General features: G+C 43.9%; 1 protein-coding gene across 1 annotated transcript in view; it reads right to left on the bottom strand.

The window, feature by feature from the left end:
- Window positions 1-464: 464 nt before the first annotated feature.
- CREBRF (CREB3 regulatory factor) overlaps window positions 465-26222 on the bottom strand; it is a 46135-nt gene continuing 20377 nt past the window's right edge. The window contains exons 2-9 of the mRNA XM_030211588.1: window positions 20804-21007; window positions 17821-17946; window positions 14197-15286; window positions 11556-11750; window positions 7846-8035; window positions 7534-7607; window positions 5898-6020; window positions 465-4486 (exon numbers count right to left, since the gene is read on the bottom strand). Coding sequence (XP_030067448.1) covers window positions 4371-4486; window positions 5898-6020; window positions 7534-7607; window positions 7846-8035; window positions 11556-11750; window positions 14197-15286; window positions 17821-17946; window positions 20804-20917 — 2028 coding nt within the window. The 5' untranslated portion in view covers window positions 20918-21007 and the 3' untranslated portion in view covers window positions 465-4370. The remainder of the gene's footprint in view (window positions 4487-5897; window positions 6021-7533; window positions 7608-7845; window positions 8036-11555; window positions 11751-14196; window positions 15287-17820; window positions 17947-20803; window positions 21008-26222) is intronic.

Genomic DNA, 26222 nt, shown 5'->3' on the forward strand with positions numbered 1-26222 from the left:
ATGTAATCTTTCAGCATCCGCCACCATCTACATCAGTTGAGCAGACAGTGCCTGAAGCACAACTGTAATTGCAGAAAAGGAAGGGGATTCCTTAGATTAATGGCAATACATTTCTTAACACTCTGGATGTTCATTTTTACCCACACCAGAGCCAATGGACCAGTGGTTGTTTTTGTCTATTTTGCTGGGATGCTGCCTATATTTATACTTTGTTTTCTGAATCAAGGGAAAGAGACCACCACGTGCTGCACATTTTCACCTTAAGCACAGTGCTCTTTCTCCGAGAGAGCATGGGCAGAAATGAGGGACGAACAGAGCGGCCATAGGAAACTCTTCTCCAGAACATGTCCATATTCTAGCAATAAGTCTCTTCTTTGTGATAAGTGTATGAAAAGCTTCAATAAGAACTAGGGAAGCAGAATATTACTGGCATCAAAGTACAACCAACCATGTCCAGACGGTTTTTTAAATGCCACAGAGTCCTCTGGTTAACATGTAAAGCAGCACAGCTTGCACAAGTCACCTTTGTGGTAGAGTTAAACCGAAGGGGCTCAACTTTACTCTCATTTTTACCGCCAGGCTTATATCAAGTATCGCTGCAGCATTCGGCCAGTCCAGAGTTAGCAGCAAATGGCAGGACTAATAGAAAATGCAATTCTTTTCTTCTTTTTAACAAAGTGCTTGTCTAGAATATACATATACATATATATATATATATATAAATAGGTACAAAATAAAGTGTCAACATTAAAAAGTTCAACTAGTTAACTTAATGGTACATAGAAAAACACTGAAATGCAAGAGTGCAGAATCCACTACACAAAAACAAGTTTCATTGAAATGTTGGCCCAACGTGGGATTCTAGTTTCACAGACCCCTTTGCAGACACTTGAGCTTTTCCAGGAAAAGAGAAAGAGGAGGAAAGAAGGAAGCAGCATTTCCTCGGACTTTCAGATCCCTGGTGCAATGAGCTCAGCAGGTGTCCCCCACAATGGTCTAAGAAAGTGGCTTCACATCCTTTCTGGTGCCATGGGGCACAGCCCCTTATTATTTACTCACTTTTCTCATTCATTCCCCCCACACCTCAAGGCTCCTTTAGCTACAACATCCATTTTTGTGTAAATAATGTTCTTGCTGTCAAAGTCTCTATCCTAAGAGCACACTAGTGCTGATAAAAGCAACATTGCTTCTACTCCTAGCCATTTTCAAGAGCCCTTAATTTAGTAAGGATAAAGAACTCTTGAGTCATTTCTTCCTAATAACAAAAAAAAAAAAAAACAAATTCCTGGTAGGCACTTGGTCTTTCTCCTACTTTCCAGTACTGGACTGGTACATCAGTGTTGAACCCGATAACTGAAAAGAGGCTCTACACTGTAGCAATCAGGCTCCTTCATTTTCTCAACTTTGTCCCCCCTCCCCACCACCCAAATAAGCCTTGGGAATAATTTTGATGCATTTTCACACTGACCAATGCAGATGCCACAGTCTTACTCCTGCAAATCTCTGAATAATCGCCTGCCTGGTCCACTGGTACTACCAACACTAGTCTCTACTCCACAAAGTGCAGAGGTCTGCGTCCTGAGCTGTTGCTCGTCAGAGCTCCGAGTGTGTGGATAATACAGAGGACCACTTATTAAAACTTCCACCAGTGTGCATCTGTCTCAAGAAAACTGCTCTGTGTTCAGTACGAGAGCTAGAAAGCAACTGAACGGTCTACAATCGCACCTTGAAACCCTGGGAAGGAGCTCAGGAGTAAAGCCCTGGAGTAAGTCTCACGCTGATGGGCACATGGTGGGGGAACGAGGGGAAAGAAGAATTTCAAACCCAATTCTTAGCATAAGTGCTGAAAAACTAAAGTTTTACAACGCAACACTCCGAGCTTAACACTATCGACAGTCAGGACCCAAGACAACCAAACTGTGGTTTAGATGGAATCCCAGATTTTGTCAGAAGTGGGTTTTCACATACAAGCAGTTTGTGAATAACTATTCTATGATACCCAACTACAAAAGTAGGGAAGAAAGAGTTCGTCCTGTAGGTAACATAGAAGGACCTCCCAGGCACTCTCTAAATACAAGCGGACCTACCACAGACCTCCCAGACACCTCTCTGGACCTCTCCAATTACAAGACAACCTATCAAGGACCAGAACATAACACAATAATGACGATACAAGCATGGAAAAAAAAATTAAAAACCCAAACATTCAGGATGTCAAATCCATAATTTCCTTAAAAAGGAAACCACACCTTTCACAGAAAAAGAACTGTACTTTGCAGAAATTGCTGTTAATTCAAAGTACTCGCTGAACTTCACTGCAAAACGCTCAAACACAATTAAGAGAAACTTTAAGGGCTGAATGTTAGGACTTTTTCAGCACATAAATTACTCATTCTATTTGCATGACAAAGAGACTTACTTCGTACACATGAAACAATGAGATATATATTAAATAATCTTAGATTAAATAAACTAAGACAAAAGGAAATACAAGACAACAAAAGGAAGCCTTTTTAAATGGGGTCCATGAAACCAGAGAGGGATCTTGTCTTAACCAAAAAAAATTTTTTTTTAACAAGAAGCAAAGCTCTCCACATCATTTAACACTGACTTAAAAAGCAAAAACTCTCCTATGATGGGCAGAAGCAGAAGCACAAATTCAAATGTGTTTGAATTAAAACTCAGAGCAAATACAGCACTGAAAACAAACAGGAAGAGAATTATACAGAAGTCTGAAGAACCTAGTCTTGAAATACCTGTACAAAAATATAAAAATCTACAATATATATTTTTTGTTGTTTCTTTTTGTAGCTTTTGTTTATCCTTGGAAATGTCAGAAGCACAATGATACATCAAACTGAAAAAAGTGGCAATGAAGGAATTAGATCTGTAGCTCTCTCTTACTTACATATGTACATTTACAATACAAAATTATTTTTTTAATATATTTTGGTTGGTTGGTGGAAGTATACTACTACAAGCTAAATCAAATTTAAAAGTCGGTCAAAAAACACAAATATTTTCACTGAAAGTCCAAATATATTAATATATTTCCTACTATAACTTTGCAAAATATTTTTCTTTTTTTTTTTCCATAAACTCTATATAGACACCAACTGATCTACTTTAGAAGCTGGCTAAAGGAAAACAATAGTGTACTAGTCCTTTAGATAATTGGACCCCAAAGCAGAAATAAAAATTCACAGTTGAGTAAAACGCCCTAACTCCTCTTTTTTTTCTTTTTTAAACTCTAGTTATTTTTTTTTCTTTTGTTTTACATTCAGTACAGTATCTTTGTAAGCTGTGCAAAACCTTACGGAGACTGGCAGTTTGCCATGGATTAGTTGCATTTGTCTTTGGTACAAAAAAAAAAAAATTAAAATAAAGTAAATCACAATAAAATGTGCAAGAACTTGATTTTCTTTTTCCGGCCAAGTACCGAAGTTCTATGGTTTTCAAGGAGACCTCATATATTCTTTTTTGTCTTTTTTTAATATATATATATAACTATATATATATATATATATATATATATATATAATATACATAGACTCTGTGGCATATATCTACATTTCCAACATATTCCTATATACATTCAAAATCTGTAGGAATTGGAACAAATATATTTAAACCCCATAATTTCTTTTCAAACCATCTATACATCTGGTCACCCCAGGGGTTCTTCTTATATATATCGTACAAGAGACTTTCCCAGCTCAGAACAGATCCTTCCCCCAATACAAGGCACAAAGAATAGACTTGGGTTTTTTCCTGACTTTGCACAGACATTTATAGACTGTATTAAGCTCAGAAAATAATTCCCCTATCAGACACACCAGCTCTATTGCCGTGTGTGCTATTATACAAGTGAAGTTAAAGGTTAAGAGAAAATTGCCTTCTTTTGAAACCAATTCTCACAAATGTCCAAACCTCAACAGCTACCTGCTGTTTAAACACTAAATGCATACTCTTCAGCCTATCCTCCGTGGAGCTTAAGCAGCTGTAATGTTTGGCATCTACTAAACTGTTTTCACAAGCAAAATAATAATTATTTTTGCTTCCAAAACAAAAACAAATTGGAGACGCTGGTCCTAGAGGAGATTTTTTTTTTAAATGCCTAGTTTCAATATTTATATCTGAAGCAGCATTAAAACTATTTCCTTTATGCCCTGAAAATTTTTATAGTTAAGCATCTTAATATCATGCGTTAAGCTTACTAGTATTTTTGTCTGTGTTTTCTTAAACCAATGTAACCTAATTTTAAAATGTTTACATAATGCTAAATGAACATGCGGAACAGAACGAGATCCAGTGGTGAAATTAACAGCACAGATGGAACTCTGACCAGCCAGGGAGTTGAGCAGCATCTGTTAGGCTTTTGACGTTGGAATTCGTAGCCCCACCAGACCGCCAGTGGGATCACCCTCTGAGGTTTTCTCCAAAACCTGGTTCACAAATTCAGACGTTTGCCCAGCTACTGGCAGCCCTGGGTAAGGGAAGGGAAAAAAAAAAATTGTAAAAAGTGTTAGTAAAGTTAGAATCCATTTCTTCCACTCATTTGTTTACATGCAGTTGGTGTTGGTTAATCCATTCTTAGAAAAATGCAGAAAGGGTCAGAAAAGCATTTGTAAATGGGACCTTTTCATTAGGCTAAGAATACATTTTTCACTAGTTTTCCACACCTAATAACGGGAATGTGGAGGAAAGAGAAAAGGGTTGCTTGACCCTTATACATCTCTGAATATGTTGAAATAACACTGTGATTGATCCAAACTTAAAATAAATGAATGTACTAAATCAATGGATCAGTCACACTGAAACAAAACACCTTTCAGCAAGTTTGCTTTCTAAGGGCCTTGTTTACTAAGGTGCGCTAGCATTTTTACTGCGTGCTAAATGCTAGACACACCCATATATTCATATGGGTGTCTCTAGCGTTAGAATGGCCTAAGAAACAGGGCCCTAAATGTTTTGAAAACAAAGGCAGCCAAAATAAGCATTTATATAGTCTTCCTACTGCGCTGTTTCATAACTACAAAGTATTAATATAGACAGCACTGTGCAGAATGTACATGACAAATATACTGAGAGGTCTGCAGGACAGTGTCGGACAGGGAAGAATCGGCTGCAGAACTGGATGCAGAGTCAGGTACAAGTCCTCTGCTCTTGTTAGGTAAGTCTCATTTTTGGTCTTACCAACACCAGTCTCAGCTCTGTCATTGGATATCTGATATCTGCAGCACAGACCACATTCCCTTACCTCTCCATGCTTTAGGGCTACTTTTACTAAAGTACACTGAAAAATGACCTGCGCTAGTGTAGGCGTGTGTTTTGGATGCACCTGAAAAAAAAAAAAAAGGCCCTTTTTTTTGGCCAAAAATGTACATGTGGCAAAATGAAAATTGGCGTGCATCCATTTTGGGACCAAGACCTTACTGGCACCCATTCACTTAGCGATAAGGTTTCACGTGTTAACCAGGCGTTAATTGTTGGCGCATGTAGAATGCTGATTATCGCCTGGTTAGCGCTGCACGCCGAAAAATAAAATATATTTTCCAGCACATGTAAATAAATGAAATTACCACCCGGGCCACGCGGTAGCCGGGTGGTAGTTCTGAATTGGCGTGCGTAGGCGCCTAAGCAGCTAAGTAAAAGGGCCCCTTAGTTAACAAATGATGCTACATGAACAGAAGCCATCAGCAACATTATAAAGGTGTCAGTTCGCCTCAGCATCACAGAGAGAATAGGAAAGGAGGTTAATGAAATGGAGGTCCATGTTTGTCCAAAGTTTTTCTTTTCAGTGTATCCAGAGATGCTTCATTAATCGTCTTGGGACACACAACATAGCTGTTAGCTCACATTTCACCCCACTACAAAGAGCTGCAACGTTTCCTTACCCAGAGTATCTTTGAGAAGCATGTCAAGTTTCTGTGCCATGTTGGTCCCTCGATCTTCTACAGGGCTGTGTACACAACTGACTATTTCTTGTTTGATAGAGTTGATTACAAACAACAAATTATCTATGTAAAATACAAAAAAAGAAAAATTCTAGTTGAGACAGTAGCAACTCTGATGACCCATGCACACACTTACAGATTTACAAACACATACTATCAAGTGTCAAGTAAAATCCTAGAGTACATGATGTCTGTCCTCTTTCAGGGTCCAAGCCACTAACCCACGTTAACCCCCATTATTATTATTTATTTTTTTACACACACATGCAACTTTGATTCTTTCTACTGCTAGCAACCCTGTGAGTTAGACTACCAAGTCACTAAACTTTTGACCGGAGATTTCTCTCTGTTTCAATCAAGTATATTGATAGTTAAGCGTTGTCTCCTTTTCCTGTGGAGCTCTGCGGATGGGTTTCCCTCTCTTTTGCTTCAAGGGTAGCTTACCTCTGGGTGGTGAGCACTGTTTCCAGGCACTTATCAAGAACAAGGGATGGACCTGCCCTTTATACCATCTCAAACCAGACTACCATCAATGGGTCAACAAATTATCCAGGCGTTTACACATTCAACTTCTTAGAATCTTTAGGAGGAAAAACCGTTCAAGATGGGCCCAATTACCAGATACCACCGACACAATTAGATGAACCCTTCATAAGTACGTAAGTAATGCCACACTGGGAAAAGACCAAGGGTCCATTGAGCCCAGCATCCTGTCCACGACAGCGGCCAATCCAGGCCAACAGCACCTGGCAAGCTTCCCAAACATACTATACATGTTATTCCTGGAATTGTGGATTTTTCCCAAATCCATTAGTAGTGGTTTATGGACTTGTCCTTTAGGAAACAGTTTAACCCCTTTTTAAACTCTGCCAAGCTAACCGCCTTCACCACGTTCTCCGGCAACGAATTCCAGAGTTTAATTATGCGTTGGGTGAAGAAAGTTTTTTCTCCGATTTCCCAGCCTAGTCAGGTGTAAAAGGGAGAATGCTTTCCCCACTTGATTCAAAGTATTTGTTTCATGAAACAAATAACTGATAACATTGCTGATGCATGATATTTCCTGATACTGCATTACAAAAGGTCTGGCAGAAGACTAGTTCAACTACTGGAGACTTCAGGACTGTACATGGAAATTCCTCTGCTGCTGCAGGGCCAAAGGCAAAGGCGCAGGCTCCTAACCCATTCCTGCTTACTTTATAGAACAAATTAGTTTGTTTTTTTAATAAAATGCAAGAGATTTGCACAAAGCACCACATAAAGGTATTATAAACAGAGGACCGAGTTTAAACACCCTTTACAGCTCTGGTATTACACATAAGTATCCCTTTCCTTCAAACGCAAAGTTCACAAGCAGAACCATGACTCAGTTCTCACATGCTGCATGAAACTGCTGCTCTGCTAGCTTTTGCATTCAAAGTATATCCATACCACATTCTTGCACTGTCAGACGCTTGCTCAAGCTGCTGGCTGTGTGCTCCCCAGCCTCCTCACCCTTACTGCAGCAGAAAGACCTCACACCCTGACCTCTCGAGAGCAAGGAGATAAGAATGCCATATGGTACAAATATTTCACTTACCATATTCTGTGTTCAGGCCCCATAACTTCACCTTGTTGGCTTCATACTGAGCTTTTTTCTTTAATCTACATGCCCTGTGTGAAGAGTGAATGAAAAATGTTGCATTATCTTTATAAATAGTCTTCTTTCAACCTAATCAAATGTGCAGCTAGGAAACAGCAAGTCAGGAAGGGAGGAAGGCTATTACTGCTGCCTAGCAAAGGGAATCTGCCTGGCTCAGGGAGAGCAGCGAGTCCCAAACACCGCCATTCCAGTCTAAACCAAAGCCCGGTGCCTCCCCAGTAATCTCCAATACAATTTTGAAATATTTACCTGGAAGCAAGCTTATTCTTTTCCTTTCGGGACCTCGGTCTGGCTGTTAAAGGAAGCTCACTGACTGGTGTCAGGTCACTGATCACTTTATTAAGTTTCCTTAATTCATTGCCAATCTGGAGAAGTTTCCGGGGATTAGGCGTCAGGTCTTCCACATCAGTCCTCCGAGATTTCTTCACTGCATATTTCCCTGTTTTGAGTAACAAAAGGCTTTATATCCTAGAGCAGAATGAATCGTCCGTAACAAAGCAAAACATGAAATCATTGATCTCTGGTTGGCTACCAAACACCATGGCCTACCCAGTCTGCCCATCCACACTAATTGCCAAGTTCTACAGCCTCTTCCTCTCTGGAGATCCTCTGTGCTTATCCCATGCCTTCAAAAGCTAATCAAAGAATGTATTAAGTTAGTCCAATTAAAAAAAAAAAAAAAGTATAATCTTATTTTTTGTTTTATCTCTATTACAATCCTCATCTCCACCCACCACCTTTCCATACAGAAATATTTTTAAAGATTATCATTTATCGTTTCATTAAACTTGTTATACTGCTTACGTTGCAATATAAAAACATTGTTTTTAAAATCAACAATAAAAGCAGGAAAGAGGAAAGGAACGCCAACTATTGACAGGAAAGACCTAACAGCTTCCTTTCATGCAGTTATAGTTTATTTACAATTTGCTATATCAGTAATGCAAACTAGCAGATCTCAGCAGTTTACAATAATTACAATCAATAATTAAAAAAGAAAAGAATTACACTTTTTGATAGGAAAGGTACATATCCAGCAGATAAGCAACCTAAAAGCAAACAAACTAAAGAAGGGAAGAGATGGGTAGGGGCTTTTAATTAGAACCTAAAAGCAACAGCAACAGTGCCCAATCCCACGGCAGCAATCTAGGTGATAACGAAGGCTCGAGTCAAAAGCCAAGTCATTAGGGCAGCTTTGAATGCCAGCGAATTCCAAAAAGAAGGGGCCGTAAAAGCGGGATTTCTAGTAAATTCCAGTTGAGTGAGATTTTTAGAGAATGAAGTAAACGTATGGCTAAATAACGGCAAAAACAGAGACACGAGTTCCAGCAGCACAGACATGATTACAACTTGAATGTCCTGACTCTTCTGCACATCTGTTTAAAAGACAAGGGATTGTATTCAGTGACAAGAGAACAGAAAGCAGCCTGTGCTAGCCCATATCAACTGCTGCTCTGCTTCTGTAGAACAAGCAGTGCATTACCAGTTTTTACTGGTATTATAGTAACAAAACTGGGTAAAAAAAAAATAAAATCTTGAAAAAGTATTTAAAAAGGAAAGTGGATTTGCAATTACCCTTCAGTATGATGGGCTCAAATCCCTGTTTTGCTCAGAATGGAGAGGAGGCATATCTTAACCTAGTTCATCGCAAATACATGTTTACATGTCTTCGTACAGCTGATACTGGACATTTCAGAAATGGCTCCCACTCTTCAGGTACAGAATCATGCATCAGTAGCTTTGCTACAAAACTTGTGCATAACCTGTAAGGGACATGCCACCTCTCTTTCACCTACAAGAAAAGTGGTAGCAAAAAGGGCCTAACACAGAAATATGTCGGAACCGCACCCTTTACCAATATGCATTACTCCTATGGGAAATCTGAAATAAATTTTTCAAAACTGCATTCTTTTGGGGGCTCATTTTAAAAGCACTTAGACTTATAAAAGTTCCATAGGATATTGTACAATTTTGCAAAGTGCTTTGAAAATACACCTCTTTGCTTACAATTCCCCAAGCATAAAACCTGACTTCTGCCCACTCCAGGCTTTCTCCAGCTCTAGCTCAAATTCTGTCCCATCTTCCAGCAGTCTCACTCCCCAACTAGCTGGAACCCCGCCCTAAGCATAATCTCTTCCCCACCTTGCACCCTGAGAAGGTCAAACCCCAGTATACTTGGCCCCCCCTCCCCCCAAATCTCTCTAAGGTGGAGATGACCCAGCTTTTTTTCCTCCCCTTCTCCCAATTCTAGGAAGACCCTCAGATCTCTCAAATCCCTCCCTGGGCGCACACACCACAATAGCTCTCAACTTCCCTCACCATCGAGACACTCCTAGCTCTTCTCACATATTCCCCCCCTTTCCAAAATCCTTGCCCCCCAGCATAACCCCCCCCTCCATACCTCACTGGAGCCCCCTTTCAGATCCTTACCCCTCACCACACCAGGTGCACACTCCACCATACCTCTCAACACTCACAGCCCTCTCTGAAACCCATCCTCTCACCCATACGTTCTCCCAATACACTTCCTCAGCAATCTCCTTGACCCCCTCCCACCCCCATGGTATCCCTGACGCATGCACAGCTTGCTCTCCCTCCTCCACTCCACCCCCTCCCCAAGCATACAAAACACAGGCATTTAGCTCTGCTCCCACCCTCCCAGACATCCCATCTCCTAGCTCACATCTTTCCTCTCTCCACCATCCCTCTCCTACACTCTGCAGCACAGCAGAAGAGAGCAGCTGCATCCCAGGCCACATTGTCCTCCTTTAAATGCACTGGCTCTGACAGCAGAATATGAACCGCATGGGATAACGCACAGCTGGAATACAGCCATTCTCCTCCTCTTCCGATTGTGCTGCAAAGGAGGCAGGAGAAAACAGGAAAGATGGAGAGTACGCTGGGAGATGTCTAGCGAGGGGGTGTTTACAAAGAGAGGTGGGCGTTCCTGTGTTGCAAGGGCTACCACATCACACTATTCTTGCAAAAACTTCATTGGCTACCAGTACAATATAGGGCTAAATTTAAAGCTCTTATGTCTGATCTTCAAGGCTCTTAAAGAAAATGGCCCAGAGTACTTGAAGAACAAGATCACCCTCTACACACCTCCAAGGAGTATCCCTAACCACATCCTCTCCAAAGGACATCACACAATGTGATACCTGCCAGAGAGCTTTCTCCAGAGTAGCCCCCACACTTAAATGCACTCTCTGAAAGGGTTCGTTTAACAAGACTATCTCTGCTTCAGGCCTTTAATGGAAGAAGTAACTAACTGCAAGTCAAACACACATGCAAGGAGCGACACCAGCTATACATACTGTAGCAGGACATGTTTATCCTCTCCTACCCTAGCTAAGATAATACTGAAGCACCTTTCCTTACTCCTGTTACTCTATCTTATCTATATGTTCCATCTTTGCTTACACCGTCTATTAGAACGTTTTATGCATATTGTGTTGACACTGTAGTGTAGAATACTATGCAATATCTTGTATAATTATTTTACTGCTCTAATTGTCCATTGCTTATGTTTGCCTTATTCTTGCCTTTCTGAAGGAAAATAAATCCCAATATATAATAAAATGATGCTAGCTGCCACTATCTGTACGATTCCTCTGCAGAATTCTGCACTGTGCAATTACATGCAATACCCCCCCCCCCCCCCCAGAAGTAATACACACACTCTTATGCAAAAAATATACATATATATTATGTAAGTATTCACTAGCTTTGCTAATCTACTGCATCTGTGATTATGAGGCTTAGTTTGCCCCGTTTAATATATTTAGAACATTAATATGTTATGAGATGAATTTCAAATGTGATCAGATGTGCTTGGGCAGAGTCTTGAATAGCTTAACCAATCTGGTGAGGCAGTTTATAAAGCGTTCAAACACAAAACAAAAGGAAGCCATACAAAAGCAAACACCAACAACTAGTGGCCAAGGTGACAGACTTACCGTGATGCAGCCCGTTCTTTTGGTACATGTTACTTGGTAAGGTCTCTCTGTTCCACTCCGAAGGTCTCAGCATTCGCTCCTGCTGTAATGGCAGTAGCTGCTCGCTGTACTCCCAGAAGTATCTTCTCTTGCCTCTCTTCCGCGAGGAAACTGCTGTCATTTCTTTTAAGTCTTCCACAGAGTCATTTTCATATCCTAAAGGGCATAAGCAGAACTTGTAACCACTTATGCCCCTATGGCAAGGCCAGCACAAGCCCTCAAGACATGGCTGGCACTAATTATCAATGCCGATCTCCCAACCCTAGAACGTATTTCATTGGACAAGGGCACAGTTCAGAGGTACCTAATCTCCAATTAAATTTCTCTTCTTAATAAATTCAGCTTCAATTCTTGAATTTACCAGGCTATTTTCCACAAAGAGTTTTAAGTTGGTCTTGGAGGAAGAAATATCACTTTATAACAGAGAACAAATCCAGCCACTTGCCTTTTTGATTCACATCTTTCAGCTTTGATTTATGTTACTCATGAAGGGCTTAAAAAAACAGATATACTTCACTACAGGTGGTTTTCTCAATCTGTAGTAAAGCAAACTGTGGTTCAGCCAATTCCAAAGAAAGTATGTAGACACACATCTAGTGGAGAATTTTAACCAATTTCTAGTACTTTTTTTTTTGGACAAAGTACTTAAGAACATGAATAGCCATACTGAGTCAGACCAGTGGTCATCTAGCCCAGCATCCTGTTTTCCAAACAGTGGCCAAGCCAGGTCACAAGTACCTGGCAGAAACCCAAATCATGGTAACACTCCATACTACAAATCCCAGGGCAAGCAGTTGCTTCCCCATGTCTGTCTCAATAGCAGACTACGGACTTTTCTCCAGGAATTTGTCCAAAATTAAAAATAATTTCCTCCTATTTGTTTTAGAAGTATTTTGAATGAAAAAATATTTGTTTTAAAAGTAGTAACTTTTTGAGAGTCCCCTAGTCTTTTTTTTTTCCCCAAAAGTACAGATACATACACTTCTACTCATTCTACACCTCTCAGGACTTTGTAGACCTCAATCATATCCCCCCCTCAGCTGTCTCTTTTCCAAGCTGAAGAGCCCTAACCTCTTTAGCCTTTCCTAATACGAGAGGAGTTCCATCCCCTTTATCATTTTAGTCACTCTTCTTTGAACCTTTTCTAATTCCGCTATACGTTTTTTGAGATACGGCGATCAGAACTGAACACAATACTCAAAGTTTGGTTACAACGAGGCATTATAGTATTCTTGGTCTTATTCACCATCCCTTTTCCTAATAATTCCTAGAATCCCATTTGCTTTTTTTGCTGCTGCCAAACACTGGGCAGGGGTGTCTACCCTACTGCAGATTTTGGTATCATCCGCAAAGAGGCAAAACTTCGACAATGTCACTTACAAAAATGTTAAAAAGAAATGGCCCAAGAATCGGTTCTTTTTAACATTTTGTAATCATAAGCAATGGATAGGTAATGAGATGGCTCAGTTTCCATTACAAATCTCCTGTATTATCAGGTGTTAACGTTTTGCTAGTTAAATCCCTAAGATACTAGGAATGATCAGAGAATCAACTTTTGTCAACGGAAGAAAGGTATTTTTCAAACTTCACATGAAAAACATCAAGCCGACCAGTGCAATCCATAATTATAACAGCTTGATTCTTGTAACATTTTACACCTCAGGAAACCAAGTAAGCTTATACTGCAAATGCAGACTTTGCAAAATACTGCTGACAAAATAAGAGATCATAGGTGGAAAACAGCGACCCCCTTTAAGACATTTACATTGGCTTCCAGGTCAGCTAGAATTCTATTTAAATTATGCTTTGTTTTTCAAATTCTGCCTGATTTTGCACCCAATTACATGATTTCAAAGATAGACTTGTTCTTCTGCCAGACTGTGACACTCAGTTTCTAGTAATGAACTGACAAACCCTTCTTGTAAAACTTTTCATTGACATGCACTTTAGAAAGATTATTTAGCTTTAAGGTTGCTAGAGTATGGATGTTAGATACAAGCCTAGTTTTAAACAAACATTTTAGGCATCTGTTGAAAACAAAATCTTCAACATCACTTAGCAGAAGGCCTAGGAAATGCATGTTACAGCAAGTTATACATAATCTGCAATAAAATTAAGATGTGGTGTCCTAAAATTTTGTTCTTAATGTTCACTGATTTTATATATTTATTTATAATGACCCTATTGATTTTACTGATGTGTCTCTGCAATTCACTTGGAACTCATTGGTAAAAGGTGGAATACAAATGAGTGAATTAAATTAAATGTTGAGGAACCCATCAGTTCCAGTGTGTATCATTTTCCATTCATGCACTCTGCAAAATCCCTTGGTCAAAGTCAATGAGAACTATTCACTGTATGGCTGCTTTCATTCACATATGATTGTCTTATTCCACATAGACAAGATTACCATATTGATATACAGGCATAATTTGTAGATGAATGTACATGAATCTGAAGATACCATTAGCTATCCATTTGTAGCAGCAACTGGACATATAACAGATTCCAAGAACATTTTTGCACAGGCCTAAAAAGCTCTCTCTCAATTTCTGTTCTGTTAAATTAGCATTCTGCTTTCTTGTCGTATTAGCAGCAATACCTGGCTCGGAGAATGTGTCACTAATGTCATCTTTATCGTCCTCATAGTCTTCCTCTTCTTCTTCCTCTTCCTCCTCATTTTCCGACAGTTCATGTTCGCTGCCAAAGCCTTCATCGTGATCCTCATCATCGACATCATCGTCCTCCTCTTCCTCCTCCTCCTCTTCCTCCTCAGATTTGCACTTCATTGGCTGCTCCCCTGAGCTGTCCGAGACAAAAAGAGAGTAATTGTGCTCTTCCTTCTTTTGCGTTGTGTCCAGCACAGAGGTGCTGGCTGTCAGGCTGCTTTCTTCAGCAGCCAGCCCCTGCCTCTCTTGAGAAGGCGTAAGAAGGTCCTTTGTCTCTCTGAAAGGCAAAATAGAAGAGCCCCGGCTCTGAAAGGCCTGTATGCCTTTTCTTTCCTGTCTCTTTCCCACGGTCCCACAGAAACAAGTGTTCTCCTTCATTACCTGTACGGGTACCTGACTTACACACAGCCTGCCTTGCGGAAGTGGGTTAATTTTTACTTTTGCTTTTTTCACATAGTCCTTACACTCCATGTGAACATTCACCTTTTCGTTAGTGTATGCACTTGTTTTCACTGTCAGTTGTGTACTGGATGTGGGCTTATTTGCTCTTTGAACACAGTCAGGCAGCAGCCCCTCAGCATGGATGTTCTTTGAGGAGCAAACTGGTGCTACTGCTCGACTTGCTGTTAGCTTTTTCCCTGGTAAGAATGGGGTCAAAGGGTTTGGTTTTATATTCAAGAAGGAATCAGGGCAATAGAGGGAGTCAGTGACAGACTGGGAATCCTCACTGTTCAGCTGTGCCAGGGTGGGGGTTCTGCCAATGACCTCTTCATCTTGGTAAGGACTGGAAAAGTCATCCAGACCAAGGTAGTCCACTTCTTTTGTTCCCCAGATATCACAGCTGGTGAGCTTGGTATACTTTGTTAGGTCTTCGCAGTAAGTGTCCCACTGCTCCCAGTTTGAAGTCAGGACGGCATCGTTCTCCAGGACCTCTGTGTAGGCCTCCAGGCTGTCAAGGTCTTTGCAGTCCTCCATAGACAGAAAGTTGTCTGTTGGGCTCTGCTGGTAGTTCATTTCTCTGTCCTGTAACACAAAAACGTCATTAGAAAAAGAACTGACTTGAGACCTTGTAAGTCAAGCCAACTCAAATAAAGACAAGAAAAAAAAAAAAAAACCACACAGGAAAAAACATAAAATTATATAATTTCTGATATAATTGCTTTTTTAAATTTTGTTTTATCTTTAGAAACACAGATTTACTGTGTAAGAGTACACTTGCTCTCTATCTTGAAGACACTGCAAAGAATTTCAAAAGACAAACAAGACCGACATTATAGTGGCATACTCATGCCCAGGAGACACGGCCACCACAGAGCTTCAGCACCCTGAGCTGGTAAGAGTATTGTGATCCTGGAGAGACAGCAGTGTCTAGTTCTCAGTAAACTGGAGTTGGAAGGATGGAAATCTCTATGCAATAAGTGTATGGTCTTCTCTGCTACCTAACCCCCAGCATGATTTGAGACTTCATTGCCAAAATAGGGCTACTGTTCACAAGAAATGCAATGACTTTTGAATTTAATGCCAGAAGGGTTCACTACCAAGCCACCTCCTCCTCTTCACCCTTCAACCCTCTCCCTCAACCAACCAACCCAGACCTCCTTCTCCTCCTTTCCTGATATCTCCGAGGAGGAAACCGCCCGCCTTCTTTCCTCCTCAAAATGCACCACTTGTTCCTCTGATCCCATCCCCACCAACTTACTTAACACCATCTCTCCTACTATCACCCCCTCCATCTGTCATATCCTCAACCTCTCTCTCTCCACTGCAACTGTCCCCGACACCTTCAAGCATGCTGTAGTCACGCCACTCCTCAAAAACCATCACTAGACCCTACCTGTCCCTCCAACTACCGCCCCATCTCCCTCCTACCCTTCCTCTCCAAGACACTTGAGCGCGCAGTCCACAGCCGCTGCCTTGATTTTCTCTCCTCTCATGCCATCCTTGATCCGCTTCAATCCGGTTTTCGCCCTCTTCACTCGACAGAAACAGCACTTTCTAAAGTCTGTAATGACCTGTTCCTTGCCAAATCCAGAGGCCACTACTCCATCCTCATCCTCCTGGATCTATCCGCCGCTTTTGACACTGTCAATCATGACTTACTTCTTGCCACACTGTCCTCATTTGGGTTCCAGGGCTCTGTCCTCTCCTGGTTCTCCTCCTATCTCTCCCACCGCACCTTCAAAGTTCACTCTCATGGATCTTCCTCCACCCCCATCCCCTTATCTGTTGGTGTTCCCCAGGGATCGGTCCTTGGACCCCTTCTCTTCTCAATCTACACCTCTTCCCTGGGCTCCCTGATCTCATCTCATGGTTTCCAGTATCATCTCTATGCTGATGACACCCAACTGTATCTCTCCACACCAGACATCACCGCGGAGACCCAGGCAAAGGTATCGGCCTGCTTATCCGACATTGCTGCCTGGATGTCCAACCGCCACCTGAAACTGAACATGTCCAAGACCGAGCTTATCGTCTTTCCACCAAAACCCACTTCTCCTCTTCCTCCACTTTCTATCTCAGTTGATAACACCCTCATCCTCCCCGTCTCATCTGCCCGCAACCTCGGAGTCATCTTTGACTCCTCTCTCTCCTTCTCTGCGCATATCCAGCAGATAGCCAAGACCTGTCGCTTCTTCCTCTTTAACATCAGCAAAATTCGCCCTTTCCTCTCTGAACACACCACCCGAACTCTCGTCCACGCTCTCATTACCTCTCGCCTGGACTACTGCAACTTACTCCTCACCGGCCTCCCACTTAGCCATCTATCCCCCCTTCAGTCTGTTCAGAACTCTGCTGCACGTCTCATATTCCGCCAGAACCGATATACTCATATCACCCCTCTCCTCAGGTCACTTCACTGGCTTCCGATCAGATACCGCATTCAATTCAAGCTTCTCCTTCTTACCTACAAATGCACTCAGTCTGCTGCCCCTCACTACCTCTCTACCCTCATCTCCCCTTACGTTCCCGCCCGTAACCTCCATTCACAGGATAAATCCCTCCTCTCAGTACCCTTCTCCACCACCGCCAACTCCAGGCTCCGCTCATTCTGCCTCGCCTCACCCTATGCTTGGAACAACCTTCCTGAACCCTTACGCCAAGCCCCCTCTCTGCCCGTCTTCAAGTCTTTGCTTAAAGCCCACCTCTTCAATGCTGCATTCGGCACCTAACCCTTACCGTTCAGTGAATCCAGAATGCCCCAATTTGACTGCCCCTATCGGACCGACCGTTCACTTGTCTATTAGATTGTAAGCTCTTTGAGCAGGGACTGTCTCTCTTTGTTAAATTGTACAGCGCTGCGTAACCCTAGTAGCGCTCTAGAAATGTTAAGTAGTAGTAGTAGTAGTAGTAAGGGTGACAGCTTCCAGACATCAGGAGAATCCATGTCTTAAGCACCGAGACTGAATATGGCTCCATTTAAATTAACAAATACTGTAATGTCAGAAATGCCAAAAGCTTCTAGAGCCACAGAAAATATGCTTCTTTAAACAGAATCTAACAACTGAAATAAGAGCTCTGAAATGGAACACAGAAATGATAAACAAAATGCAACTCACCAGTTCATACATGAAGTCAGGATCCGAACTGTGTGCCAAGAGGTCTGTGCTGATCAGAGTCTGCTCCGAGAGCGAGGGGCTCCGAAAGGCATCCCCAAATGGAGGATCCATTCCGCTTACACAGGGCTGCAAGACATTTAGCTTTTAATGCACAAAACCCAAAACTGGTTAGCTGAAAACTATTTATTAAGTGTCCTCCCTGCGACTTCACTGTCCACTGTCCCAGATAAATGTGGAAAGTAAGGTCCATTGTCCATTTCCACTCAATAAGGCACAACAGGACTAATTCTACAACTGGGCGTTTAGGCATTTGAAGTATGTGCGATGGGAGCCTATAATGGCACCTGGACACCCTGGCTACATCACAGAATACTAGCATAACCTGATATCGACATGCCTAGTGTTTAGATGCCCACACTTATATAAGCCATAGCCCTGGCACAACTGCAGGTACAAAAAAGCAGAAGATGTGCTTCTTCTGTAAGTTACGTAAGTGTGAGCCCTGATTATTACCACCCCGTCTTGACAAATTTTTATTAAAACCTAGGAGCCAGCCCAAAAACTTAGGAGCCAGCAGTCGAGACCTCTCTCGGTTCTCCTTCCCCACCCCTCCAATACTGTCCGCAGTGCGGGACTGAGGGCAAGGAGGGGAGAGAATCCCCTCCCAGATCAGCAATAGCTCTTTTCAAAACCAATTTACTAATACTCATTTTATATTCTGTGTCTGTGAGCAAAAAAAACTTTAGTAAATGAGTCCCAGAAATGCCAAGTGACCCAGTTCCAGGCTGGAGATATTGGACCAGTCCTGGATTTCTAACTACCCCAGCCTGGTGCATTATAGAACCTGCAGCACCAATTTCAATGGGCAGGATCAGGCACCACAAATCCCACACTGCTTTGGAATGGAAGTTCAAACCCAGGACTGGCCCAAAATCTCCAGTCTGGAACTGGGTAACTTGACATCTCTGCAGTCTCCCTTCTCAAAGCATGCTATCAGTGGGAGAGGGCGGGATGCGGCAGAGGAACAGTTCCCAGGCTAGCTCCAGACTGCGTGCGTTTATGGCTGAGCAACCTGTGAGGAAGATAGGTTTGGAAGTGCCACGGGGAGGGGGAAGTGGGAGAGGTGCTTGGGCTCAGCCTGCAAACCTTAGGTGCCAGGTCTGAATTTTTAGTCACCATGGTGACCTGAGTTTGTTGAGCCCTGGTTTCTTCTGTACATTATGTGCCCAAGTGCAAGCCCCGTCTATATCCCACCTTGACGGGGTTTATAGAACATTGCCCCACACCCTTAAGGAAAGTCCCTAATTAGCCTCGGCCATCTTAAGAGCACTGACCCCTCCCCAGGATGGAAGTAAGCCGGGAGGGGCGGAGTTAATATCTGGGACTTTAAGAGACAGGGACAGGCTGAGGGTAAGGAAGCCCAAGCGTATGTGCTGTGACCTGGCCAAGTTAAGTCAACTTTGTTTCTTGATTAAGGCTTACAAGCCGTGCTGAGGTTTGGCTGGAGCTAGACCTGACAACTAACTTACTAAATAAGAGAAATGGTTGCATCTGATGTTCCTGGGCTGTGAAGCAACAGGTCCCAGGACACAGGTGAATAAACATCTCTCTCTCGTCTGGTTGAGTTATTCACAGGGCTACCCCACAACTCCACCCGGGGTCTCACACCCACCTATACTTCTACCCATGTGCATACCCCCTGGCATTTACGTGCTATCTAAGTTAGATACACCCTTACGAAATACCTTCCGAGTGCCCTGCTGGCACGCGCAAATGCTATCAAGGGGCACGTAAATGCATGCACTATATGATAAGATTGCCCTTCACGTGGTTGGCAACATGATTTTCATTTTTCAAGTTTCAGAAAGGATTTCCAGGACTTGTGAAGGTAATAAATTGAGTGGATTAGATAGTAAAAAAAAAAAAAAAAAAAAAAAATTTACACACATCTTCAGACCATGTGTATGTTACAAGATTTTTTTTTTTTAACTGAAGTAACTTAGCACATCTTATCCTCTTTTTTATTTATTAACTTTAAAAGTGGACAAGCATGGCTGCCACTTTATCCAGGACTTATAGTTAAGCATGATTTGTACCTTTATTATAAGACTGCACATAGTCATCATTTAACATGAAACAAATTTGCTATCTGGAGTTATACAACATGCTGGGACTTGAAAATCAGGAGCTATGATTTTAAAATAATTACACTAGAGCAGGGGTTCTCATCCCAGTCCTCAGGAAACACCTAGCCAGTCAGGTTTTCAGGATACCCATAATGAATATGCATGAGAAATCTGCATACAACAGAAGTAGCAGTGCATGCATATTCATTGTAGGCATCCTGAAAATTAACTGGCTAGATGTATCCGAAAGGACTAGGTTGAGAACCCCTGAAACAGTGTGATGCTGTAAGTCAATCATAAAACTACAAAGGTTTCTTAAACTCTGTGTGGAAGAGTACAAGTGGCAGAAGTTTAAAGGATAACTCAATAGCCAGTATGCTTGTCACATGTCACTGAGTAATGCTATAACCTCATTATGACAGAACTTCTACCCAGCCACCACCCTTAAGGAAACAGTAGCTAAGAAAATACAACTTTAGCTCCTTCCCAACAGCAGCCAGAAAAAAAGGTGAAGCACAATCTATCATAACTGCTTTTCAGGAAGTTTCTTGCAGAAATACTGTTATGTAAAAAGAAAAGTATGCCCACCGTGTAAAGTCACTGCCGTAATTGTTAACCAAATTTACTAGAAATGTTTGAAGCGTTAACTGCTTTACAGCCAGATTAGCCAGGGAACAGCATAAAGTTTGAAAGGGTGGAATGGACCCATTAATTGTATCCGATATCCTGTTATGACAATGTTATCAAACCTATGTAAGCCACACTGAGCCTGCAAATTGGTGGGGGAATGTGGGATACAAATGCAATAAATAAATTAGGACACACAGAACAAAATACTTCTACAGAAGATCTCTCACCTGAGGCATCTCAAAGCCCAGGTCCCCCAAGTTCAATCCCAAACTTCTCGATGGTCTCCCTGATAGCGCTCTTTCCACCTTCACCACAGAGACAGCACGGGTCGAGTAATTCATACAGCAGAGCAGTGACCGGTAGCAGGGTTCCACCGTCGTAGGGTCACGTTTGTCAACTGGGACTCTCTCTTTGATGATTTCTACATGAAGCTATTTGACAAAAGAAAGAGACAAAGCATTAAAAACACACACACAACCCCAAACGTTTTGTGTAATTCTTGAGAAGCATTTCTTGTTTTGTTTTTACATTTTAATTTGTCTTTTCCTGATAAGTTCCAGCAACTCTAGAGGCTCATGCTTTTTTCTCATTATGCCCAAAATGTGTGCAATTATGTGCCATCCCAGGCTTTGCTCCTCAGTCCTCTTTACCCAGCACTGACTGCAGTAGAAGTATAGCTACAGAACTAGAAAAACTGCTACCAATGCGCTTCAGGTTTTCCAAATAAATCCTTAAAATCCTAAGTAAGAGGAGATGGGCTACTTAAATTCCTGTATACCTCTTGTAAGTAAGTATGATCAAAGTTGCCTGAAAGAGGCCTTGCTACTTTAAAATAAGGGTTGGAACAAAAATCTCTTTAAGAATGACCCACAGAGGGAAATTTGCTTTCCAACAGTGATATACTGTATATTGGTATATATGGTTCCTTTTCAGATGGTACAAAAGTCTGGACATAATAAATGTGTCATCTAATATGCACAAATGTCTTTCAATAAACCAGTACAAAACTTGGGAAAAAATAGCCGAATGAGCAGGCTAAATCTAATCAAAATAAATATTAAAAAAAAAAAGCCAACAGTCAAATCACAGAATAGAGTGTGATCAAAAGAAAGAATCATGCATCTTAAATGCAACTTATGCAAAAAGGTTCTTTTAGCATTTGGATTCCCTTTTAATGACCTGCCCATCATAAATTATATATATATATATATATATATATATATATATATATATATATATAGTAAAATTATGTATCATACCTGATAATTTTCTTTCCATTAATCATAGCCGATCAATCCATAGACTGGTGGGTTGTGTCCATCTACCAGCAGGTGGAGATAGAGAGCAATCCTTTTGCCTCCCTACATGTGGTCATGTGCTGCTGGAAACTCCTCAGTATGTCGATATCAAAGCTCCATCCGCAGGAATCAGCACTTAGAGAATTACACCCACAAAGGGACACTCTGCCCAGCTCACCACCGCCGAAACGGGGGAGGGGAATCTGTCCAGCTCATCCCCGCGGAGCGGGGGAGGGACACCACACTCGCCGATGCGGAGGGGGATCTGGCTTATCCTGCAACCGCAACCGTGGGAGGAGCTGACTGACCCTAACACCGCCGAAGCGGGAGGGGTACAAAGCTGCCCTACAGCCGCACGAAGCGGGAGGGAGCGCTGGCAGAATTTAGGTCTCAATCCAGCCCCGTAAAACGGAGGGGAGAGGAATGCAGCAGCTCACTAACACAAAATCGTCTCAACTCCTGAAGAATCCAATTGAAAAAACTTGAACACGAAGTCCTCCTGAACAGGAACTGAAGACTAAACTTGAACCTGAAATGCAACCAGAATATAAACAGTACAGATGTCTGGGAGGGGCTATGGATTGATTGGCTATGATTAATGGAAAGAAAATTATCAGGTATGATACATAATTTTACCTTCCATATCATCATGCCGATCAATCCATAGACTGGTGGGATGTACCGAAGCAGTACTCACTCAGGGCGGGACATAGAAATCCCTGACCGCAACACTGAAGCTCCAAACCGGGCCTCCGCCCGAGCAGTCACAGTCAAGCGGTAACGTCTGGAGAAGGTATGAGCCGATGCCCAAGTTGCCGCCCTACAAATCTCTTTCAAGGAGACGGACCCGGCCTCTGCCATCGAGGCCGCCTGTGCTCTAGTGGAGTGAGCCTTCAGCTGGATAGGCGGCACCTTCCCCGCGGCCACATGGTTTCCTTGACCCATCGTGCCACTGTAGGCTTGGTAGCCTGCAGACCCTTACGAGGACCTGCGAACAGGACAAACAGATGATCCGACTTCCGGAAATCATTGGTCACTTCCAAGTATCTGATGATGACTCGTCTCACATCTAGATATTTGAGAGCAGAGTACTCCTCTGGGTAGTCCTCCCTACAAAAGGAGGGTAGACAGAGCTGCTGATTCACATGGAAGCGAGAAACAATCTTGGGCAGGAAGGAAGGCACTGTGCGAATAGACACTCCTGCCTCAGTGAACTGCAGAAAGGGCTCTCGACATGATAGCGCCTGGAGCTCAGAAACTCTTCTGGCTGAAGTGATAGCCACCAAAACGACTGCTTTCAACGTCAGGTCTTTCAGCGATGCCCTCGACAAGGGTTCACAAGGCGGTTTCTGCAAGGCTCTTAGCACCAGATTGAGATTCCACGCAGGTACCACTGAGTGCAGAGGAGGGCGCAGGTGATTAAGTCCCTTGAGAAAACGCACCACATCTGGCTGCGAGGCCAGGGAAGCACCCTTCAGGTGACCCCTGAAGCAAGCAAGAGCTGCTACCTGGACCTTAAGGGAACTGAGCGACAGCCCTTTTTCCAGACCTTCTTGCAGGAACGCCAACACTGAAGAAATTGGAGCAGTGAAGGGAGAAAGTGAGCCTGCCTCACACCACGATGCAAAGGTACGCCAAACCCTGGCATAAGCAATAGAAGTAGAGCGCTTCCTCGCTCTCAGCATAGTGGCGATGACCTTGTCTGAGAAGCCCTTCTTCCTCAGACGCTGCTGCACAATAGCCAGGCCGTAAGACCAAAGGGGGAAGGATCCTCCATCACCACGGGACCCTGATGCAACAGGCCCCACTCCGCAGGCAGCCGCAGAGGGCCGTCCACTGAGAGCCTGATCAAGTCCGCATACCAGGGACGTCTGGGCCAATCCGGACTCACCAGGATTATCCGGCCCGGATGCTTTGCCACCCGGCCTAGCACCCTGCCCAACATGGGCCAAGGCGGGAACACAGAGAAGCTCCTGTGTCAGCCACTGTTGGAGAAGAGCATCTACTCCCAGAGATCGAGGGTACCGTCCTCTGCTGAAAAAGCGCGGCACTTGGCAATTGGCTGATGATGCCATCAGATCTAGGCTCGGCTGGCCCCAGCGCTTCGTGATGTCCAAGAACGCCTGAGCAGTATTCATGACTCCCGCAATGTGGGCCGCCGATAGCTGTTCCAGGTTTGCTTCCGCCCACAGGCATAGCTTCATGGCCTCCTTGGCTAGAGGGGCGCTCCAGGTATCTCCCTGGCGATTGACATAGGCCACAGCCGTGGCATTGTCCGACAGGACCCGTACTGGCTTCAGCGCCAGGACCGGGAGAAACTCCAAAGGCACCAACCGACTGGCTCTGAGTTCCAGGAGGTTGATAGACCACTTTGCCTCTGCAGGGGACCAGAGCCTCTGCGCTGTCCTTCCCAAGCAGTGGGCTCCCCAGCCCGACAAAGAGGCGTCCGCCGTGACGACAACCCACTCCGGGGTCATAAGAGGCATTCCTGCGGACAGCTTGTCTGGCCTCAGCCACCAGCTCAGCGCCTTGCACACGGCTTAATCCTCCGAAGCTGGAGTCCATCGCTGCAGCAGAGAGAGTTGTATAGGTCTCATATGGGCCCTGGCCCAGGGCACTACTTCCATCGTGGCAGTCATAGAGCCCAACAGCTGCACATAGTCCCAAGCCCGAAGAGGAGAGGCTGCTAGGAACTTGTCCACCTGAGCCTGAAGCTTGACAATCCGATTGTCTGGCAGGAACTCTCTGCCCACTTGGGAGTCGAATCGAACTCCCAGATACTCCAGGGACTGAGTCAGGCGCAGCTGGCTTTTCTCCCAGTTGATGATCCACCCCAGGGAGCTCAAAAGAGCAATCACCCGGTCTGAAGCTCTGCCGCACTCTGCATAAGAGGGGGCTCAGATCAACCAGTCGTCCAGATAAGGATGGACTTGTACTCCTTTCTTGCGTAGGAAGGCCGCGATGACCACCATTACTTTGGAGAAGGTCCGCGGAGCAGTAGCCAACCCGAACGGGAGGGCTCTGAACTGGAAGTGTCGGCTCAGAACTGCAAAATGCAGAAAGCGTTGATGAGGAGGCCAGATGGGAATATGCAAGTAAGCTACCTTGATGGCCCAGAAACGAGGATAGGCGATCTCCAATCTGCTCTGGGCCATGGACCAGCGCCCCGTCATTGGGTACGAGACCCTGGGGAAGGACCGGAGGAGGCACCTCCAGGACAGCGGTCTCTTCGAAAGGAATGCTGCTTGGGGGAGACGTTCCTTATGAAGGAAAAGGGGGCAGAGGAGCCCGACTTGCCCGGGCGATACTGACGGGCTTCCTGAAACCGTCCTTTGGAGGAACCGAGGCGGGCACCACCGGCCCGGGCCCTGACCTCCGGTAACCTCTTACCCTTAGACGTGCCCAGATCGGTCACAATCTTGTCCCGCTCGACCCCAAAGAGCAGCTTGCCTTTAAAAGGCAACTTAGCCAGGCAAGACATAGAGGCATGGTCAGCAGACCAATGCTTCAGCCAAAGCCACCGCCGTGCAGAGACTGTGAGCCATACCTTTAGCCAAGGCTCTCAAGACATCATACAGCAAGCCTGCCAAGTAGGCCAAGCCCGATTCCAGGGCTGGCCGATCAGCCCTCAAGGAAGGATACGAGGGGGAAGCCCGCTGCACAATCGTCAGGCACGCCCTGGCCACATAGGAGCCGGAAATTGAGGCCTGCAAACTTAAAGCAGCCGCCTTGAAGGACGACTTTAAAGCCGCCTCCAATCTCCTGTCTTGGGCGTCCTTTAGGGCCGTGCCACCTTCCACCGGCAACGCCGTTTTCTTAGTCACCGCAGTGATTAAAGAATCCACGGTAGGCCCAAGAAAGGCCTCCCGTTCACCTTCAGGCAGAGGATAGAGGCGGGACATAGCCCTAACCACTTTAAGGCTCGCTTCTGGGAAATCCCATTGAGCCAAAATCAAGGTGTGCATGGCTTCATGCACGTGGAAGGATCTAGGCAGGCGCTTTGACCCCAGCATAATGGCAGAGCCAACAGAGGCTGAGGGAGAGACGTCCTCCGGAGAGGAAATCTACAAAATGCTCATGGCCTGCACTAACAGGTTGGGCAAATCCTCTGAGCGAAAGATCCGTGCTGCAGAGGGGTCATCCGCTCCATCCGAGCGAGAATCCGTCTCCTCCAAGGAATCCCCAAAGGACCGTTGGGAGAACTCAGATACGCTGCCCTCATCTACATCAGAGGAGACAGAGTCCTCTAGGGCCTGGAAGTCCACCTGAGGGCGTTTGCTTCCGGAGGCCTCAACCCCTTGATCAGAGGGGGGAGCCGGGGCAGCGTTTAGCATAAGAAAAGCCTGAT

This window comes from Microcaecilia unicolor, chromosome 8, assembly GCF_901765095.1.
Source record: "Microcaecilia unicolor chromosome 8, aMicUni1.1, whole genome shotgun sequence".
Lineage (NCBI taxonomy): Eukaryota > Metazoa > Chordata > Amphibia > Gymnophiona > Siphonopidae > Microcaecilia > Microcaecilia unicolor.